This window comes from Tauraco erythrolophus, chromosome 4 (genome assembly GCF_009769465.1).
Source record: "Tauraco erythrolophus isolate bTauEry1 chromosome 4, bTauEry1.pri, whole genome shotgun sequence".
NCBI classification, from domain to species: Eukaryota; Metazoa; Chordata; class Aves; order Musophagiformes; family Musophagidae; genus Tauraco; species Tauraco erythrolophus.
Genome location: NC_141468.1, coordinates 57,802,213 through 57,823,749, shown reverse-complemented (window position 1 = coordinate 57,823,749; position 21,537 = coordinate 57,802,213). Strand labels below are relative to the sequence as shown.

At 36.5% G+C, this 21,537-nt stretch overlaps 1 protein-coding gene across 1 annotated transcript in view; it reads right to left on the bottom strand.

Annotated features, from left to right (window-relative positions):
- Positions 1–21,537, bottom strand: part of UBN2 (ubinuclein 2) — a 52,142-nt gene that overhangs the window by 9,921 nt on the left and 20,684 nt on the right. Inside the window, exons 4-13 of the mRNA XM_086611003.1 lie at positions 16,739–16,876; positions 15,679–15,791; positions 14,147–14,642; positions 10,892–10,962; positions 10,055–10,184; positions 8,619–8,737; positions 7,848–7,961; positions 6,353–6,496; positions 1,969–2,019; positions 564–606 (exon numbers count right to left, since the gene is read on the bottom strand). Coding sequence (XP_086467129.1) covers positions 564–606; positions 1,969–2,019; positions 6,353–6,496; positions 7,848–7,961; positions 8,619–8,737; positions 10,055–10,184; positions 10,892–10,962; positions 14,147–14,642; positions 15,679–15,791; positions 16,739–16,876 — 1,419 coding nt within the window. The remainder of the gene's footprint in view (positions 1–563; positions 607–1,968; positions 2,020–6,352; positions 6,497–7,847; positions 7,962–8,618; positions 8,738–10,054; positions 10,185–10,891; positions 10,963–14,146; positions 14,643–15,678; positions 15,792–16,738; positions 16,877–21,537) is intronic.

Genomic DNA, 21,537 nt, shown 5'->3' with positions numbered 1-21,537 from the left:
ATGCAGATGAACCAAAGATCTACTATTGAAATTTTCATATTAAGATGCCTATTGTATCTAGGTGTTGGAGTCCTGTGTGCTAATTCAATACTTGTATTTAAAAACATAGTGCTGTTGCTCCACAGAACTGAAAGTGCTCCACACACTTAAGAATAATCAAGGTTGTGTAATCTGATCACTAGGTAAAATTGCTACTGAACGAAGACAACACCTAGTCATGTCTAATGAGAACCTCTAGCAATTTACTGTTATCCTCCCAACCACACATTTTTCCAGTGTTGCCAAATTTAATACAAGCTGAAAACAAAATACACATTTAAAAATGTTAAACTTTACTGAAGCTAGTACCTCTTTGTAGACAATTTTCAAAAAAACTAATATAGCTTAAAGTTAAAGCTAAATAGAAGTCTTTTGTACTACTTTAAAGTAATATACCACCAAGTCAATAAGCTCTTATAGCATCTCCTGATGGAACCCTTCTGCTGTATTTTTCTGGATCAGAGGCAGGAAACACATTGTATCTAAGAGTCATATAAAATTCAAATATCCAAATAGGCATTTACCTTCACTTTGGGTTTAGGGGCCAGAATCACCTTCTTCTTTGCCCTAAAAGAGAGGGGACACATGCATATCAAAATTAAAAAGAAAGGCAAGTCATTTTACTTTTAACTGTTACCTTCATCATATTCCAATAAACTACAAGGATGACTACTGGAGTCTACTTTTAATTATAAAACATTCTTGAAACAGAAGATGGGTTAAAACGTAGGGGGAAGAGAACAAGCACATTTTTAATCCCTTTTTTGTCAGGTATCTCTAAGTAAACTAGATTTAAAATTCAACAATTGCTGATATAATCTGATATATATCAGGAGAGCTATTTTTTACTTTTCAGATTTAGAGAAACTTCGAAATATCACATAATTTTGGTTGCTTAAAATCTTGTCTACTTAGCAGAGCTTTGTCTAAACTGAAGTCACCTATAATAGTGAAATAATTTCACTTTATGTTGTTTTTGTCACCAAGTATCCTGTGTTATAAACCACATAAAAACAGTTGCTTCCCTCCCCTCTCCCCCTCCAAAAAAAGTGTTCTATTGCTTATCAACTATGAAAGCTGTATCTAACTTTAGTTTGTTGCAAGAAGCCATGTAACATTTTACATTCTTTTGCAGTGTAAGTGAACACCATAGCACCAACTGCAGTTATGTGAGCAAGGACAACATTAAGGATTATTAGTCATCAGCTTCAACTTAGAAGTTAGGTATTTCACACATTTTCTCATTTCTATTTCTTGAAGAGGATCAACAGATTTACATCTTATAGGTCATTCATTCTCCTTTCCTAAGCAACTAGGAATATGCCTGGTTAAAAAAAGACCTTACTGTAGGTGGACCATGACTCAGTTTTGCCATTACGTGGAAAAATATCCTATGTTAATCATATTTATCACAAAGGTGTCAATTTGGGTGTTATTCAAAGTCATAACTGTTTATGTGAATTCTGGCTGAATATGGGCAGCTCCCAAGAGGGACATAAGTGTTGTCTGAAAATCAAGAAGGTAAAATTCCACGAAGATACACATCCTTCTGATATTACAGAGACATTTATGAGGGGAAGAAAAGAGCAGGAAGTACTGCAGTCTCTCAGTTCAATTTAATATGCTGCACAGCAAAATTTAGATAAAGTATAATGCTTTGAAATACTTGGAGTAAGAGGTGTTAATCCAAGAATGAATATCCACTTGAGTTATTTAGCCACTTCATAACCGAGTTAAAACATAATGCTACAAGAACATACAATTATATGTCTAAATTAAAGCATTTTAAAAAAAAAATTGTAAGTCCCTTCCAACAAATCCCAAAATATCTCCCTTTTCTTCCCTCTGTCCAAAAAAAGGCAGTATGAAGATGGGAAAAGATGATATGAACAACCTAAAGATACTAGTAAGTTGTTAACATTTACTCACGGAGCAGAAGTGAGGTGATTGTGCACACTTCGGCTTTCTTTAAAAAGCATCCTAAAAGAGCGATGAGAAAAGAAACATAAGGTGATTCTACAGGAACAATCAGCATATGACCACCAAATACGCAAGTATCCTTGAATTTTTAGAACCACCCTTTGATTATCTGTCCCCAAAGCAGCTAGTAGGTAGTTTGTCTGTATTGTTATCATGATACAGCTCCAGGCAGCCATAAACGGAAGAAAGCTAAAAAAAAATATTTCAAGTTTACATTCAAAATACCTCAGTAAATGGCCAAGCAGAAGTCAACATAACAGAATACTACCTCCTTCAGCTGGACAGAAGAAACATTTTGAATTCTCTCTCCGCAAAGAGAAAATAAAAAATGAAAAAATGAAATATTTTAAATATCAAATCAAAGATTATTGTAAACTCTTCACACTACATGTCCACACATCGATCACAGGTTTGGGTGTTGTGGTTAGTCTGTTGTGTTTCTTTTTTTTTTTTAAAGCACAAAACAAGAGTCAGAACACAGTAGCCAAGCTTGTTTCTAATTTCCTTCAGTATTTTGTATTGTACCATTGCGTACCATTTCTGTGACTTAATTACACTAGACTTACACATACGTTTTACTACAGAGCCAATGAATGGCAAGAGTTGGTATGACAAATCTCAACACTTCACATGCTTTTTACTTCTGTGTTATCAACTGACATGTTATCAGCTGACAAGTGGGAAATAAAACCAAATCCTGACCTGTACCTATCCTACAGCTTGCTACCCAAATGTAGTTATAAATAGACAATTAATGAAAACTTGGTTCCCTTCCCTGTTTCCAGGTAGGCAAATTAGAACAGATGAGATTTTCCTACACCACTGCCATCACACTAACACTGACAACACCGTGAACAGCTATCTAAACAAGAGCTTTTCACCACTGGTAACACATCCTGTAGAGCTGCAATAGTTATGAAAAATTCAAGTATCCATAAATCTCATGTGATCTGGTAAGAAAACACTTGACATTATCTCGCTACAGTTCCAATGCCTTACTTTTCAGATTCCACTTTCAGCTCCATTTTCACACTTTTGTCACTGTACTAACCTCCAAATCTGTATTACATTGCTCCCCATTAGAGACTACTGAATACCTATGAAGATGATGGAGCAAAAGGAGCATTCCTCATTACAAGTTCAATGTGTCATTTCCTGACCTACCCCGCTTCTCTAGAATATTTCCCTCCCACCTTCTTCATGGTGCTCTGTTTATTCCTTAATCTTTTTCATTTGGGAATGAAAATCCAAAACAAATCTCAGGCCCTAGTAATTTGTAGTATTATCTTTAGAAGTTCAAGACAAAAGTGTAACTACAACAGGAACAGAGGTCAAAGATATTGTATAAAGAAAGGACAGTGCAAGAATGTGCTTGGAAAATAATCCCTCCATTGCACACATACATTTAGACATAAAAGTTGATGAGAGAGATGAGTATGAGATTGTTTCTCTCATCATGATTTCAAGTCAAGCATGCTGTTTGACCTGTGCAAAATAAATGGGCTGCAAGCCTACTTGCATGACCACCTCCAAAGATGATGAAACTCTTGGAATTAAAGGAAATGGACTCCCTGCACATTACCCTTCTTTTCTGAACACGCACATATTTAAGTCACAGGCTTCTTTCAGACACGCATGAAATTAATATGCAAAAAAAGTGGGTTACATTATTCGAAAAGGCTTTGGGATCCTTTAGAACAAAAAGTATTTATCTAAATCCATGCATATTAATAAAGCAATCTCCTGGGGCACATAATGGAAGTTACACACATAGAAAATTCATGTGACAAAGGTAGTTGTGATACACACCAAAAAACAAACAAGGTGCAATTTAAAGTTATGATCGATAGCTTAATATAGAAGCATGAGTTAAGGTATGAGGAACATTAAATACAGTTAACTTTGAAAGAGCAAGAGCTTTTTCCTCTGAGCTGAACCCACAAAGTTCTGGTCAAACTACTCTGACTAGTAAGTTAACATTAAATGCCTTAATTTTTTTCCAGTTTACATAACTCCTTCTCACTTAAGGCCACATACAAAGGTAAAAAATTATAAACCTTTAGCATGATAATCCCTACCCTAACACCTCAGTAAGATGAGCATTCAGCACATGAACAACGTGCTGTATTAGGAGTTTACCACTGTCAGACTCCAGGAAACACTTGCTTTTTCTCTTTCCATGCATAACTGTTTGTCTATGAATTACAATACATGACATCCTAAGCAGAAAGCAGGGAAGCGCCTCCCCATAAATACAAGACAATTTGTAAATCACTAGGGTACCCAAGCCACCCAGTTGGTAAATGAAGTCTTGCTGGTCAACAGAAAGTTATGATCAGGCAGCTCTTGGGGTTTTAGTTTGTTCGTGTTTTTTGTTTTAGGTTTTGACGGTGGTTTGTGGAGGTTTTCTGGGGGGAGGGAGTGGTTGTTTTATTTTTTTGTTTGTTTTTGGTCTTTTTTTTCTGTTGAAATCACTTTTATAGATAAGTTGAAAGCTTATGGAAACTTTCAGCATGCTTATCATATGCAAAGGAGAGCACCATCTGTTATATGGCTTTCAAATACAAAGTTCTAACATGTTTCACTTCTATGTATGGATGACCTCACACTATTTCACCACTATCAGTAGTGATCTCCACATCTGTTCTTAAGCTAAACTTGGATTCCTTGTCTCATCTCTTATGAAGATTTTATTGAGGTAGACAACAGAATCGTAGGATTCTATGATCACCTCGCTTATAAACATCTATACACTCTATAAACATCTCACTTATCAGCATACTTACGCTACAAAACTAGATCCTTGAACAAAAATAAGTCAGCTGTATGCCAAAAAGTGTAAAACTTCTTTTATCCCTTTCATTCCTATTTCTCAAGCAGCTTATTACACCCTCATTTTCTACACTGACTATCCTATGAAATCTCAGTACAGTTATTTTTACAGCTTGATACAGATTTGACTAGTCTACAATCAATGTGTTCTCGAGCAATTGATTAGTATTGTTGTATCATTTAGCTTTTACAGTTAGGTCAAGACTTGATGGGAAATTGTCTTTTTCAATCAGTGCTACCCAAAGAAAGAACTCATATCATCTACATTTGCTTCTCTCCTTCCACTTCAAAGCGTTTGAAAACTTAAAACTGCTTTCTACATCACTATCACTTTCTAGAGACCTGGACAGGCTGGAGAGTTGGGTGGGGAGAAATTTAATGAAATATAACAAGGGCAAGCGTAGAGTCTTGCATCTGGGTAAGAACAAACCCATGTACCAGTACAAGCTGGGGACTGAACTGTTGGGGAACAGCACAGGGGAAAGGGACCTGGGGGTCCTGGTGGACAGCAGGATGACCATAAATCAGCAATGTGCCCTTGTGGCCAAGAAGGCCAATGGCATCCTGGGGTGTATTAGAAGGGGTGTGGTTAGTAGGTCGAGAGGTTCTCCTCCCTCTCTACTCTGCCCTAGTGAGGCTGCATCTGGAATATTGTGTCCAGTTCTGGGCCCCGCAGTTCAAGATGGACAAGGAACTGCTTGAGAGAGTCCAACACAGGGCCACAAAGATGATTAAGGGAGTGGTGCATCTTCCTCATGAGGAAAAGCTGAGGGAGCTGGGTCTCTAGCGTGGAGAAGAGGAGACTGGGGGGAGGACCTCATTAATGTTTATAAATATGTAAAGGGTGACTGTCATGAGGATGGAGCCAGGCTCTTCTCAGTGGCATCCAATGACAGGACAAGGGGAAATGGATATAAGCTGGAACATAGGAGGTTCCGCTTAAACATGAGGAAGCACTTCTTCACAGTAAGGGTAACAGAACACTGGAACAGGCTGCCCAGAGAGGTTGTGGAGTCTCCTTCTCTGGAGATGTTCAAAACCTGCCTGGACGCGTTCCTGTGTGATCTGATCTAGGTGGTCCTGCTCCGGCAGCAGGACTGGACTAGATGATCCTTTGAGGTCCCTTCCAATCCCTAACATTCCATGATTCTATATCACAGAAAGAATTTCCCTAGCAGTTACCCTCACCTCATAATTCCTTCTCAAATGAAGCATCGCACACTATGTTACGAATTTTAGTAAATTCAGTATCTAGCAGATGACAAAAGCAAGTAGTTCTCCAAGGAAAACAGTGTGGTTTTTAGTGCTCAGGCTTGCAAACAAGATAGAAAATTAACTTCTGAAAAACATTCATTCTTCTAAAATATTCTCATTCCACTAACATAGTTTAAAGTTTTAACCAATATTAATAGTATATGATTGAGTCAAATGTATGACAATAAATAAGATCCAAGAAACAGTTAACACCAAAATGAATAGACATACAAAGAAGGTATCTTACCTTGCCTGCATCCAGCCTTTAGGCCAGAGTGGTTTTACTTCTGTTTCCATAAAAGTTTTGAGGTAATCTTCAGCAGACTGACTTCTATTTGGCTCCAGCTCATAGCATCCCAGCTTGATCTTGACAAGATTACACAACAGAGACCTGCAGAAAGAAACACAATCAATATATTCAAAGAAACAATGCTTTCAAAAGCTCAGCAGAAGAAGGTTGAGAAGTGGAAGTACTGATGCAACTGCTGTCAATTGCCAGTTGTAAGGGCTCAGTTCCAATTGTGTTTTTTGGTAGTTTGCCACCGTGCAAGTTTACTACTACAACTGGTATGATCCGCCACTGTCACTTCTCCATTTCTAACAGACCATATGGCTCATTTTTTTTCATCGTTACTGTAATTTTGTAATTAATTTTACATTTTCTTGGTGGTTTGTTTCCTCATAGCTGAAACATCTCCTCTCACTCTGCTCACAGTGACCTCTATCTCATTTAAGATGAGGAATGTCTGAAAGCAAGTGAAATCCATTCTGCACTGAATATTTCAACAGAAAATTCTTTCTGACACGGATGCTGTCTTTTACTGTCCTTAAAAACATAAAAGTGCACACAGTTAAGCAACACTGACCTTTCAGAGCCTCTTGAATGAAAAAAACAACAGATTTAAATATCTCTAAGTAAGGCTCCCTCCAGGTCAGTCCAAGCTATACTGGTTGTATGCATTCCATGAAGCTTGCTTCCCTGTTGTCTTAACATACTAAAAAGACTCATCACAAGAAGTCCACCAGCCCCTTTTAATACTATGTATACTTGTATGAAAATTAACTTGGATCTTGCATGGGAAATTACTAATTTAGAAGAATCTGCTTGCTTAAAAGCCTGTCTAGATTATTTAAATAATAGTAATCTAATTTTTCAGTAAAAGCTATTCCAAGAAACAGAACAGTGAGAATTCATTTCAGATAAGAATCTGTGTTGCTCTTGGGAGATAAACAGAGATATAGAAATTGTTCAGAGGGGATGTAAGAGGTTAAGATTCATGCATTCTAGATGCTGGCTTGCAAAGGACTGAAAGACTTGCCAAACCAGCACCACCAATTTTGGTGGTCTACCCTATGGTGGCAGAAATCTTTACCACTCAGTGGGTGACAGTGCTTTGTGATCTATTTCTAGAATGGTGGGGAGCAGGTACAACTCTGTTTACACCTCCGTTCCTTGCTTAAAGCAGCTTGAAGTCCTGGGACCAGGAAAATTCTCCTGTATTTGGATAAAGCAGATAAACTAGTAGCGAAAAAACGTTTGGATATAGGATGATCTTGCCTTTCAAGTTAAAGAAAAGACTGTTTTACCATTGCAGCTTTCTTGCTTGCCTATGTAGCCCAAACATTCTCCAAAACTTCTGAGAATGATTATTTATTTAACAGTATCATGTAATAACATCCCCCTGGAGATCTCTTTATGAAGACAGTGAAAGTTATTGGTCGAAAAGGTAATTTTGTTTCACCTCACTGTGTCATCCCAATGAAACTTCTTTCTGGGTCCCACAACCCTCTTTCCAGGTTTCTCATCATCATCTTCCTCTGATCCATTTTTCTCTCGTTCATCTTCCGCTTGCAACCTACAGTTAGAAAAATTATTTTCTTTATAGGTATACAACACAGACAAAATGTTTCCTTGAGAAAGGAGTGTTGTTTTTAGGTGTTAGGAGAAAAAAAAAAAAAGGACCTGTCTTCAGATTCTCATTTTACCCTTCCTGAAAGCATAAACAGTTCGTCTTCCACTCCTCACTGCTTCATGGTCCTCAGAGACAAGTGAAAAGGACACAGTATGTGAATGCTATCAAGGATGCTGGCTATAAGCTTCATGTAGTACCTCTACTGGGAAATGACAAGATGTTTATCAATCTATTAACACTTTTCCAAGTCTAAAATTAGTTAACTAGGAGGGAAACAATTACAATGAACAAGGACAAAAATATATCAAGAACCTGAACACACCATCCTCCTCCATTAATCCAGCATTTTGAGAGTCTCTAGTATCCTCTCACAGTTTATAATTTCTTTCTTGGAAGACTTATTTCATTCAGTTAATGGAATTTCTTTCTAGAGTCAGGTGATAACATCACTTACACAAAACTAAGTACTTTGTACAATTCAAAACTTACAGGCACCTATAAACTGGAGCTGAGTACTTTGAGATCAGGGAATGAACAACATAGAGACAGACTTCCAGCTGGACTCCAGGATGGGCATGCACAGACTCCAGAAATACCTACTTGGCATTCTTGGCTTGATTGCGGGCCTGACAGTCCTCTTGATACTTGCATAACTGTTCAGGCATGACGTTACTGACAGCCAGTTTCAGCTTTTGCAGTGGTTCTCTCAAGCGGTCATCCTGTGAAAAGAGAAACACCAAAGGAGTCCTATTAGATGCAATGTAAAGAGTGTTTCAGAAGGTTTCACAAAAATTATTTCCTGCTCACTCTGGAGGCAATATCACCAGTACTAACTATTGACTGCAATAGGTATTTCCTACATGGCACTAGAATCCTGTTAGGTGCAACAGAATTATAGAAATGCACACAGTTGAAATTTCTCATACAACTCATGTAAGTCTTGAGACCAGAAACAATGAAAGATAGTCACAAGGAAACATGTCATGAATATCTCAAAACATTATGGCATGATCTCATTAAATAATGCTTTTTAATCAAAATAGAGAAGAAAACCTGAAGGAAAAAGCAAGATGACTTGACCAATGAGCATCCCAACATTTGCAAATAAGCATTCAATTAATCAATTCTCCAAAAACTCTGGTATAAAAACATCCGAGGTAATGAACAAAATATATGTGGTTAGATAATCTGAGTATTAGATTATTATTATTATACGTAATTTATGTACCTCAAAGGTAAGAACTACATATTTAGAATTGTCTCCAAATATTAAGAACCTCAAACTTTAAAGTAATATAGTATACACTTCCCTACATATTTTAAATTCTTTTCCTACATCTTCTGACTTTTTACATTCTTAATCATAACTGCTTATTGAGAAGAACTAGAATACTATATGCTATTACGTTTTACTGCTTGGAAATAGCATATGAATCTGTTTGCCTTCTTAGCAAGTTCTGAGATCTCTACATTCACAATCCTCAGATCCTCTGAGACACTTAGTCCTGGATTTCATCTAAAGAATTGAGTCAGGATACTTCAGATCACAGATAACATTTATTCAATAGGAAAACATATTCTTTAAGAGAAAAGCAACTGCAAATGAAAAAGTATTTGTAATACCTTGCCACAAAGGCAAATTTGCACAAACAGTACAGACTAGGTCATCTATTATCCATCTACCCTTTCTTTTTTCTTGACACAAGCAAATGCAAGAGGAATTTTTTTTTTAGCCTGTCATAACCATGATTATTATGGTTTTCTAGTTCTGCTACTTTGATAAGCACCCTGTACCCAGCTTTCAAGAACACAGAACTTCATTCTCAAATGAAGGGTCTGAAACACTTAAAATATTTGTTCCTAAAGTAGTGACAATAGCAGGTACACAGAAAAAAAGCTTTTAGGCTGATCTAGCAACTGATCCAAAATATTTTGCTTTATTGGAGATTGCGTGGCTGTTGCTCTACTCTCTGGCATTCTGTCTTCATCACTGTTACATAACTGGCTCATGCTGGAGCTAATCTCCCTGTCATTACCTGGACATTGAGGTGTAACTTCTTCAGACGCTTTATCAGTGTGTCCTTATTGCATGGCACAAAAGCCTCAAGGTGAGAGTACACTCCATTGCGGATGGCAGGATTTATCTCCTGTAACTGTAGTTCAATACTGACAAACAAACAAGAAACAGTCAACCAGTGAGGCACTCCTAGATGAAGATGACAACTGAACAAAAACCTCAGGAAGCTTTGTAAGCATGATATGTTGTAGTTAATGCATACTAAAAACAGCAGTTTGGGACGTTTTCAGATTAATTTTTTTTAAAAAGGAGGAAGTCTTAATCCATGGCAAGAAACCATTTATATATATACTTCTCCAGCAATGCTGAACACTGTCATTCAAATTTTGTTTACTCCTACCATTGCACATCAATCTTGATACAATTTTGACTGCTAGTCTTCTACAGATTACTTTTTGTTTCTTAGAATATGAACGTAGAACCTTCTGTATGAAATGCTTAGTTGAAGGATTACAGAGTAAAAAGAGTTGGCATTTTCCTTCATGAAAGCTGAAGGTGGTTTTGAGTTATGAAAGTGGGGGACAGGAAGAAATAATGGCAGTTTTGTTGAATTTTACACATGAAGTCAAGGACACAGGGCACTACAAAACACTTTACACTGGATAAAGACAGACAGATAGTCATGACAGGAATTGTATTAATATATAAATCTCTTTAGCTAATAACTAGCTTAGACTGATCTACCTTCATTGACTTTTAAGGGCTTTGTTGGAACAACCTCAATAATATTTCCTCTTCTGTATTTTTTCTTTCACCCCCTTTCCAAAAAGGGAAGGTTGTACAGATAAGCACTTACTCCAGCAGAATATTATTCATGTCTTGTGTGAAAAACTTCTTCCTGCCTTCTTCGTCAAACATCTTGGCGGCCTGAAAATAGAGCAATAAAGAATATCCAAAAGTTCACAGAGCATTTTATCCCAACAACCTTTATATCTTTACTTTACAGTTCTATCACATACTTATTTTCCAGAGAATAGCATTACTTGGAAAAAAAAATAAACAAAATCAAACTATACCCAGCTGTTTAGAAAACAGGCGAGGATTATTATACTCAAGTAAAACCAGCTTGCTCTAAGGCAAATAATAATTCTATTTAGAATCTGCCTGGATCACCAATGTTAACACATTCATCTTTTCAATAACCATGAAGAAAGAAAATGGTAGAGATGTTTTACCATCTCACCACAAGCAACATTCCACTACCACTGTTTGCTTTAAAAAGACGAGCACTGCTTGACAAGTCAAGCAGGCAAGAGCATCAACACATATCTACTCTCAACCTGTGAAAGGCTCCTTTTCTAGCTCTGTTATGTGCCTCATCCAGTTACAACTTCCTGGCCTTCTTAGATCCATTTCAGTCCTTTGTTGCAATTTCTACAAATGGATTACGTATGCTACAGGAATACCTCATCCTTCTTTTCTGGTGCTGTGAAGCATTCTCGCCATCTTTAGACTATATCTCTCATACTTTTATCTGGTCTCTTCCTGATCCTGCTTGAGGGGGGGATGAAAAAAAGATATCCTTATTCCTATACATACTTCCTTTTATTAAGAGTTTTTACTGATCTCACAGGAATTCCCAGGCAGAATCCCTTTATCTTTGTTCTTATCACCTAGATTCTTATTTTCACAAACAACGACAGCTTGTAGGAGAAAGCCAATTCCCTGCACTATTCTACAAAAATCAGTAAGATCTCTCTAGTGTTCATCCACTCTGCAGATTTACAGAAGTCAAGAGAAAAAAAAAAAAAAAAAACAAAAAAACCCACACACACACTTCACACACACTTTTAGAGGCTTATTGTCTTCTTACATTCTGGCTCAGACCAGACAGCAAGTATCTAAAGGAGCTGGTAAAGGACATGCATGCAGAAAAGTAGGCAAGTGTGGTATCATTACAGTGACTGACAAACATTAGATGCAGCCAACATGCTACAAAGCTGGATATTCACATAATTTTAAAATCTCTAATTCTGCCTTAAAAAAAATAATCTAGTGACTTGTGACAACATGGCTAAAAACTACAAATGAATGCAAGTGTCAACTTGATAAAATTCCTTTATTACTATGAAATACTTACTGTTCTTGCTCTAATTGACCCATTTAAGTTTGAAAGAAAAATATTTTCTGCAGTTGTGAACTCTATACTGCACAGGAAAAGAGGAGTCTGTTACTCTATCAGAAACCATAAGGTAGCCCATTGTCTGAATGCTTTACTGCTTCAGTCATGAACACTGATACTAGAGTTTAAGTTTCTGTAATGACTGCATTCTGCTGCTGAGGGGATGGTACTATCTGTTTACGAATACTGAAGCATTTGTCCTGCTAAAAAAATTAGAATAAATGTTTACAAGTGATAGAATACCAAAAAGACAAGCTTGAAAGTCATAAATCCAGTATCTTTAAGCTAATTAACACAAGAATTACTATAATCTTCTGGTTTATATAAACTGGAAGGAAAGATATGCTTTGACGTTTCGGTCCCAGGTAGACCTTAGAAGGCAATTTCAGCTTTATACTAGACAGTGTTTCCAGCTTTTGAATACAGCAACATTGGCAGATTCAAAAACTGCATCACTATCACTGAACTGTGGCATTTTTTTTTCCCCACAAGTGGACTATCTTGACAGTTACTTTCAAACAGAAACAAGCTTTATAAACTTCTTAGCTTTCTTTGCACTAAAGAGCACTAACGCTGTGAGCCTAGTAAGTATCTGACAAGACTCATTTCTTTTTTTCCTGTTTTTCAGAAGATGTTTTTCCCTACTGGTAACATGTCAGTTGACTGCAATTTGCACAAGGTAAGGAAGCTGCAATCTTTAAGTCAACACACAGTCTAGTTTTTTCCCCAGGTGTATGGGTAGACTTGCTCTGCTCAGCCAGCACCAAACTTCCAGAAGATATTAACAAAAGCAGAAGACAGTTCTTTTCCAAGAATTTTAATTCCCCTGAATTAAAGCTTTCTTCTAACTGAGGACTTGTTAAACAGTGAAGCAGCATGAATTTGGGGCAGGCCACTAACACTTCCTGACTTTTCGCCTAATTCAGTTCTGCAGTTTTGCTTGAAGCTTATTGTTGATTCATAGCAAAATTAACCTGGATGTTCAAAGGTAGACAAAATTATCTCTTCAGTAAATATTAACCCTTTGGCTGTATTTAGCTTGGTACATTTAAAAATAACTATAATCGCTTTAAGACATTTACATACAGGTAAGAAAAACATTATGTTTTATCATCACTCTAACCTGTAACAACGCAAGCTCTGCCACTGTTTAAATTATTTTTTTCCAAAAAGGTAGAAACCTGAACTGCTTCTTCAAAACTTACTCTGAGTAAGGAAAAGCTGCACTTTATTCTGAGTCAGGAAAAGCTTTAATATCAGAATCTGGACAATCAAACAACAAATTTATTCTCAACTTAAGATAACATCCACAACTGGAACAAGGAGTATGTAACACCTTAAATAGCTCTGATCCCTTTCAATAAGATATTGGGATGTTTGTAACCTGTGGATTTAATATTTTTGCTGGCTTTGGACTCCATTCTAACCTTCCAAAAGAAAATATTCAGTTTCATGGCTTTTTTTTTTTGTAGTTGAGTGGTGTTTTTTGGTAATTTTTTTGTTATGGTTGCTGGGTTTTTTTAATCTGGCAATTTAGAATTTATGTTACAAAGCCAAAAATTCAAGACATTACTTGTAAGCTGAAGTCATATTTCAGATTTCCTCCTCCAAAGAAAGAAAACACCCCAATTAATAATTCAAGTTAAAGTAACACTTATTTCCATTATGGAAGAAAAACCAAACAAACATTACAAGTTATTGTACAAAGAAGATTTAGAAAACTGTGTCTCTGCTGTGAAACACATTGCTTTAACAATTGACCTGCATCATCTCTGTGACCATTTTTATCTGACTATAAATACAGCCATTAAGATTAAGATTAAGATCAATTCTACATTTTTTTAGAGTTTCAGCCAACTTAGGCCCTAATTACTCTTCCTTGTTCTCTCATTCTTGAATGCAATCTGTTACCAGCGAATTCATACTTACTGTTCGAAGGTCTCCAATGCGCTTTTCAAGTAGCACAGGCAGACCTTCTGGGAGGGCAGGCACCTGCTTGGGTGTCATGACCTGAGAGGTGTAGGTTGCCTGATTGACATTTCCATTTTCTCCTGACAGCTCAGATACCGGGCTGCCATCAGAAGTGCCATCAAGCAACTTGTCAAAGTCAATGTCTCCCAGAATCTCCAGGGCACTATCAGTTTCTTGCAGGAGCTGTTCGTTTGTGCTACCAAAAATGGAGAGGACAGGATCATTGATCCTAAGATTCAAGTCAGAGATATCGTTTCCTGCATTGAGTGAGGAGGAAGGAATTTTACTAGGGGTAGAGGTTGCAACAGTCACTGGAGGTTTTGGACTAGATTCCTTCTTCCTCATGGCTTCCTTCTCCTTTTGAAATTTACGGATCATGGCAGCCAGAGAGAGAGAGTCCTTATACAACTTCTTTTTCTTCTTTTCAGACTTGTGTGAATTTAAGGCCATTACTCTATAGAGAAAAGAAATCTTTCATTAAAAGGCATGTAACTTTTGAGGCCTTAGTAGCCTTTAACAAAAAACTGGGAGTTTAGTACAGTTCAAAAATTACCAGGGGAAAGAAGCAAGTACTTGGTGCTCTCTTTTTCAGACTATTCTATTAACTACCATAAACCTTTGCTAGTCATGTGATTTCATGCTCTCCAACTGATTTGTTTTGCTGAGGTTTTGTACACGTTAAGGCAAAGGTTATTTACTTTTAACTTCTCAATTTAATCATGGAGAAGTTGGCACATGTATTAAACTCATGGCTGACCTATGCTTCTAAAATACTTAAACTTGTCTCAGACTCCTGAATGGTGCCAGGTTGCTTTAAGTTTAGGCACATGGTACACGTTAAAAAAAAACCTCCTCATTGCTAAGAATTTTTACATGGAGGCTCAACATCTATATGCTCCTTAAACTGAGCATTTTCTGCCAACTCATCGCTTTGATGAAAAACGCTATCAATAAATTTTCAATACCAACTTGAATATTCATAGTAAGACAAGTTTCACTCAATGACAAGTTTTCTAGAAGCCAATTAAAAAATCCACCACCTTAATACTTCCATGCTCAGAACTCAGGAAAGTACCCACAAAGTTAGTAAGAAACATGTACAATAATTAAGTTATGTTTATAGTTTTCCAGATTAGAAACCAAGGGATAGGAAGAAAATGATTTTTCATTAGAAGATGTAACTCTTAGTGCTATACAAGACTTTAGGTAGAACAATGATGGATAACACTATTCATGGATTCAAAATTTCTTTTCTGTAATTTGTCTTTCCTTCTTTTATTACTCTTTCGAAATTTTTGGGAAAAAAATGGGCTTGTAGGACTTATTTATGCAAAACACCCACACAAATTCCAAACCCAAAATCTATTAGATATTAATTATAGTTTAAAAATGCAATATTCTAAACAGCTGTGATAATCTTGCTATGGCATGCAATCTTGAAGCCAAACCTCACATACAACTCAAGAGTTCATCTAAAGAAAGAAACCTACCCCAACTGCTTAGGAACTTTCATTTTTCGAGGCTTCTTCTCCTTCTCTGTCCCTTCATCTTTCCGCTTGCGCTTCTTCATTCCACGATCTTCACTTTCTTTTAACTTTGCTATCTAGAAAAGAGATCAAATAAAGGACAATGATTCTTCCACCCCGAAAGAACTTTTACAGCCAGAAACATTTAGTTTTCCTTACACTTTCCAATTCAGAGCCAGGAAGAATACCTCAACACGTGTAAAGGCAAACAGTACCACTGAATTCTTACCAGCAATCCCAGTTACTGACAAGCCTCAATAAGTCTTCGCACTGCACAAATATTATTCAGCAACAGACAAAACTTTGGTTTGTTATCAACACTATTTTAGTCACAAACCCAAATCATAGCACAAGGGCTGCTATGAAGACATTTAACTCCATCCCAGTCAGATCCTATACAAGAACCTTAAAACAATGCTAAAATTAAAGAATTGTAGAGCAGGAAAGGACATCAGAAAGGAGGAAGTTCTTGGAGTAGCATGAGACTCGTGAACATCATATGCAAGCAATTATGTTTGCATTGATCATAACTTGTTAAAGTACATAGAACAGCACAGTTTGCAAAAGATTGTACATATACTTTTTAATATAGCTACTCTTTTGCTCTTGAGTTTATTTTAACAAATATTTTGGTCTAAGTGTTATTCTGAATATTAGGAACAATTTGAAATCTTGCAAGCTTTGCACAAAACCATAAAAGCAGTGTTGGAGAATTTAAGTTCTCATCTCATATAATAAAATTCCTATAAAATTACAGAATCATCTGTCACTTCAAGATGGATGGACACAAGTTGTTAGCTTGCCTAAACAGATGGTTAGTCTCACAAGACTGGACAGCCTATGTATATCCCAAGTCATCTCCCAAATACTACTACATAAGCCACAAAACAAAGAGCAATAAACCAGTATTGTGCATAATTCTACTTTCAGCCTCTTCATCCGATCCATTCTAAACGTATCAAGTATTTCCCAATGTCCACCTAGCTATAAGTTCTATATAAAAAGTATAATTAAGATCACTCACTTTAGGTGGCCTATGCTTTTTGTCTTCTGCAAAGTCTTCATCCTCTGAATCAGATGCCTGACGGAACTGCAGTGTACCAGTGTTGATATAAAATCCTCCGTATTTGGTTGTCAGAGATGCAGGAACCAATTCATCATACTGGGCAGGAGAAAGAAGATGAGTTTATCGCATTTCTTAATAAAATGAATATGTAGTTCATTTACCAGTCCCTATACATGAAAAATTATATACACAAGTATACCGCAGAGCTTGCTAGAACAGAAACAGGATAGTAATGCTATTGAAAACTTAATGGCCAGGGCACAGAACATTAATATCACAGAATAACCTTCCTACTTTCAAAACAATGTCTTTTTTTTAAAAAAAAGACAGGATTACAGCATTAAAAGTACTGCTTTCTGAAGGAAATGAGGATAAGCACAGAGGCATTACCTGCCAGGGAAACAAAAAAGCCCAAAAAACACTTTTAAACATTTTTTTCCCCAAAGTTCTGTCTATGAGAGCATGTTACATTATGCCAGAGATTAAATCTCAAGATACATAAGCCATATGCACAATGATACACCACCTGCCTACGAGCAACTGCATTTGATTGTTCACTGGTTGTTTCTGTCTAGGAAGCAGGCAGATATACAGTGAATTATTTCTTTTCATTGATAGCCTTACAGGCATACCAGCAACATCCCTGGTTGAAAACAAATTTTGTAAAAAGAAAAATCAAAATCAAACAAAACCTGCCTCTATCAGTTTTAGATTTTAAGTTTCATACTTCTATTGAGTATTCTTCAATTTTATGAGACAATGCGTGGTTCAAATTACCTTCTGTAAGTCATATACTTTTATCACAGTCCCTTTAAGTTATCTGTAAGTGATAGCTACAGTTATTTCCAGAACCTATTTCTTCCGTATTTTTGAAAAAGATGACAGTCTGAACGATCACTATATTGCAGTGAAGGAAGACTAATCTGTATCGGAATTTTACAGAATTGCATGTTATATCAAGGAAATAGGACTGAAGATAGCAGACATGGTTTTGTATATTAAGCATAAAAAAAAACTTCTCAGGTTATATGCTTTATTTCATGAAGACTGCCACAGTTTTCATTAATACCAATCTCTGCAGTGCATTTGACATGTTCAGACATTCCAACACATACTACATTTAGTATCAACTCTAACCACAATGCCCTGCTCAAATACCTACTTCTACAAAGTTTTCTGAAATTTTCTTTTGTTAAAAAACGCTATTCCAGACACAACAAACTTAGCCACAGTATCTGTTAGCTTATTTCCAATTTTAAGTGTTGAATATGACATTGCCTCTTACACAAGTACCACAATGCCAGAACTTGTTTCATTGTAAGTCAGATACGTTCTCACTCTCTTTAGACAGTTTTAAAACCACAAAAGGTTTCAAACTCTTATACATACCTTGTTTTAAAGAGTACTTAGTATTTATGAAGGAATTTCCAAGTTACAAAAATATTGAAATCCAAAGGAGAAGTGGTCAATATTAAGTATAGTGGAAGATAATATTAATTCTATTACTTGATGACCAGCAGCCTCCTCAGAATGATATTCTCACCTGAGTATTACCAGAAAACTGTTGATCTCTAGGAAATATCCTGTTAACAGCAAACTCAAAAAGGCTGGGAGGCTGAATAGATTCATTCTAGTTCTACACATAAGTATCAACAAAGCAAGCCATGGAAGTATTTACAAGAGAACTGAGGAAGGGCTGCCTTGACAATGCTGTTATCACTACACAGAAGGACAATGCTGTCCTGAACTACTCCAAATTCGAACCACCAGTCTTAGTTTTCAAATACTGAAAATTCTGAGATTGTGAACGTAGTAAGTAAATACAATTCTGAAAGTTATAGCCTGTCCAGAAGCATAAAAACAGAATGCCTGAGACACATACCTGCCAAAGATGAGCAGGAAACAATTACAGGACCTAGAAAGCATTACAAAAGTATCAGAAATACACAATAACAGTGTGACACGACTAAGAATCAATTCCCACCCTTCTTCTGGAAGACAGGGTAGGATTTTGACACACCTCAGAGATACGCACTCTGACAGAGGAAAAAGTTGATTTTGAGTTACTGCTGCAAGCAATAAATGTTTGGTAGCACAGCCAACTATTGAGAATTAAGTAAGATACTTGAGAAGGAAACAATATGGTTTTATTTCAAAGTTTGAACCAGCAAGCCTTGCACTGCATGTCTGTTAAGACAGAATTCAACAGACCCAATAAATTATTAGGCAGTTTTAACTGATGCAGCATTAACTGAAGACTTGATCACCTACATGAAGGGAACACACACAGTGCAAAGTGGAGCATCCACTACCAGCTTATTTCATTTCCCTCTGCACACCAAGTAAAATATACTGAACATCAAATGGTTTAAGAACCAAAAAGTCTGGGCTACCAAAATCAGTAAGACAAGAAAAAATTATCCAGAAGAGGAAAATAGTAAATGTATACTTCAACAAGGAAGCTGGTGAAAGAGTCTGAACTTGAGACCTACATGGATTTGATCTGAATGAGTATTTAGAAGTTTACATTTCCATGAGTCATCATCTTTTATTTTCCTGGACTGGAAGGCTTTAACAAGCAGTACAGAAAGACAGTAAGGGAAAGTAAAAGTGGCAACAGGATCTATGAAATACTCTAAGATCATATGAAAGACTAGCGCCAAGAAAGCAGGAGAATCTAATGGACAAAATCAAAGCAAAGTGGCTTAGTTGTGGACTTGTCATTCATTTTAAGAGACCAGGATGATCACGCAAAGTACACTTGATATGGAGGCTGGGTAAGAATTTCAGAGAAATCTGACATTTTTCCACAGCTCTCAGAACCAGCTTCATTACGTACAGGGAAGATGAAAGGGAGAGGAAATAAATGATTACCCATAGTGCTTAGACAGAGCAGGCAATTCCCTTTCAAGCTGACAGGGTGTGAACTGATTTGGTGAGGCTGGGGCAGTACAGGATCAAAACAGAAGAATACAGGAGTTGCTGAGTTTGAAGGAGAAAGCACACAGTCAAAGCTGGGACCATTATCGTAAGAATTGAAGAACAAGTGAAGCGAAACACAGTAAAGACTTGGCTGCAAAGCAGTAAAGGAAGTCCTGGAGAATGCACAAGAAAAAGTAAGGATTAAAGACTGTCCACAAGTGTGGAAGCCATGAATCATAGCAGATGATCAGAATGATCAACATGCTATGTGGCACACATCCATAGGAACAAGGCAACCAGAAAGGCAGAATTTGTTCAATATACAGATGAACAAACTATCCCCTAACAGTCAGCAGACAAGCAAAGTCAGCAAGATGTGGATGCATAACTTACCAGCTGAAGATTCAAGAGCTTCTGCTGAAGACTATGAATTTAGTCAGACTTTGAAAGACCTTTTTGACATTCAGTTCTTCCTAACTCTTGAGAGTTGACTGTTCCCTACCAAAATTTGGTTTGTCCAGAACCTACTGAACAAGGTGTAACTTATAACTCAATATTTCATTTTCTGCTTGCTTAAAACTGGGCCTGCGGACCACAAGGTACCTAGTACCCCCTCCTTCAAGGTAAGCTTACTATTTTCTAGTGCGCTAATTAAACAGAGAATTTGAATATGATTGTATAAGATATAGGCAACAGCTAGCTTCAATTTAATTTTCAAGTTTTTTCAGGACTCTCAGTTAAAGGGAACATGGCTCTTACAACTTCTAAATTTTCTGATGAATTGGTTTCAAGACTTTTTCTGCATATGAAATGGTAGAAGTGACACTATTAAGGAAACGGTTTAAGCCCTTTACAGTGTTCTGCTCTTCCATATACGTTCCAAGATTGAGAATTAAAATTCTCAGAGCTACAAACAAACAGGACTTCATATATGATTGACTCCTGTGAACATGGATTTGTCCCACAAAAGATTATGGAATCACTCTGCAGATAACAAAATAAGACTGATACATTGTCTGATTGTCTAAAAGCAGATCAGTTTGTAAGCAATTTTTAACTATTGTCCTTGAGCTACATTATTATGCTTCTAGTGTCATTAATCTAATTAAACATTTAGGTCCGAAAGATAATTTAGGTTTTTTCAAAAAATAAGTTAACCAGTTACAATTTCATTATTATACCGAGAACAACAGTGAAATTTTATGGATTATATCAGTTTAGTTCTGAAATCCAGACCCACAGTACATATCAGCATCTTATATTAATATTGTCTAGTCTTTTTCAGATATTTTGACAGTGATTCTCAGATATTTTAACCGTGATCCTTCTTATTCAGCTTCCTCTCAGAGAAAAACCTACACTATAAAAGTACAATTGTGAAAAGGCACAAACACTTCTGTAGAGAGTCTCAGAAATGAGATTTGCTGCAAACATGTCTAAGTGTTTTAAGAAACATAGCCTGTACATTATTTGTTGTGAAACTGGTATTATCTAGATAAAAGATAAGCAGGGACTATTTTTGTTCCTTGTTCAGTTTATTTTTGAAATGGCTCTAACCAGCTTGAGAGGGGGAGCTTTTTATTTTTTATCATCATTAGTCCACTGAATAAAGTCAAGCTAATGAAGTTATGCTGAATACGGTCGCTTCAGTCAAGTGGACTGAATATCCATACAGTTCACTACGTACTTCAAGATACCTCAAACATAGTTGATTGATCTCTAGGCTTCTTAAAGACACAAAGAACTGAAATGTACTCTTTGGCTTTGGTACCCTTTAAGGATAAGTTTTCAAACAAAAAACCAGAACTATCAGAAAAACAGCATAATAGAATATA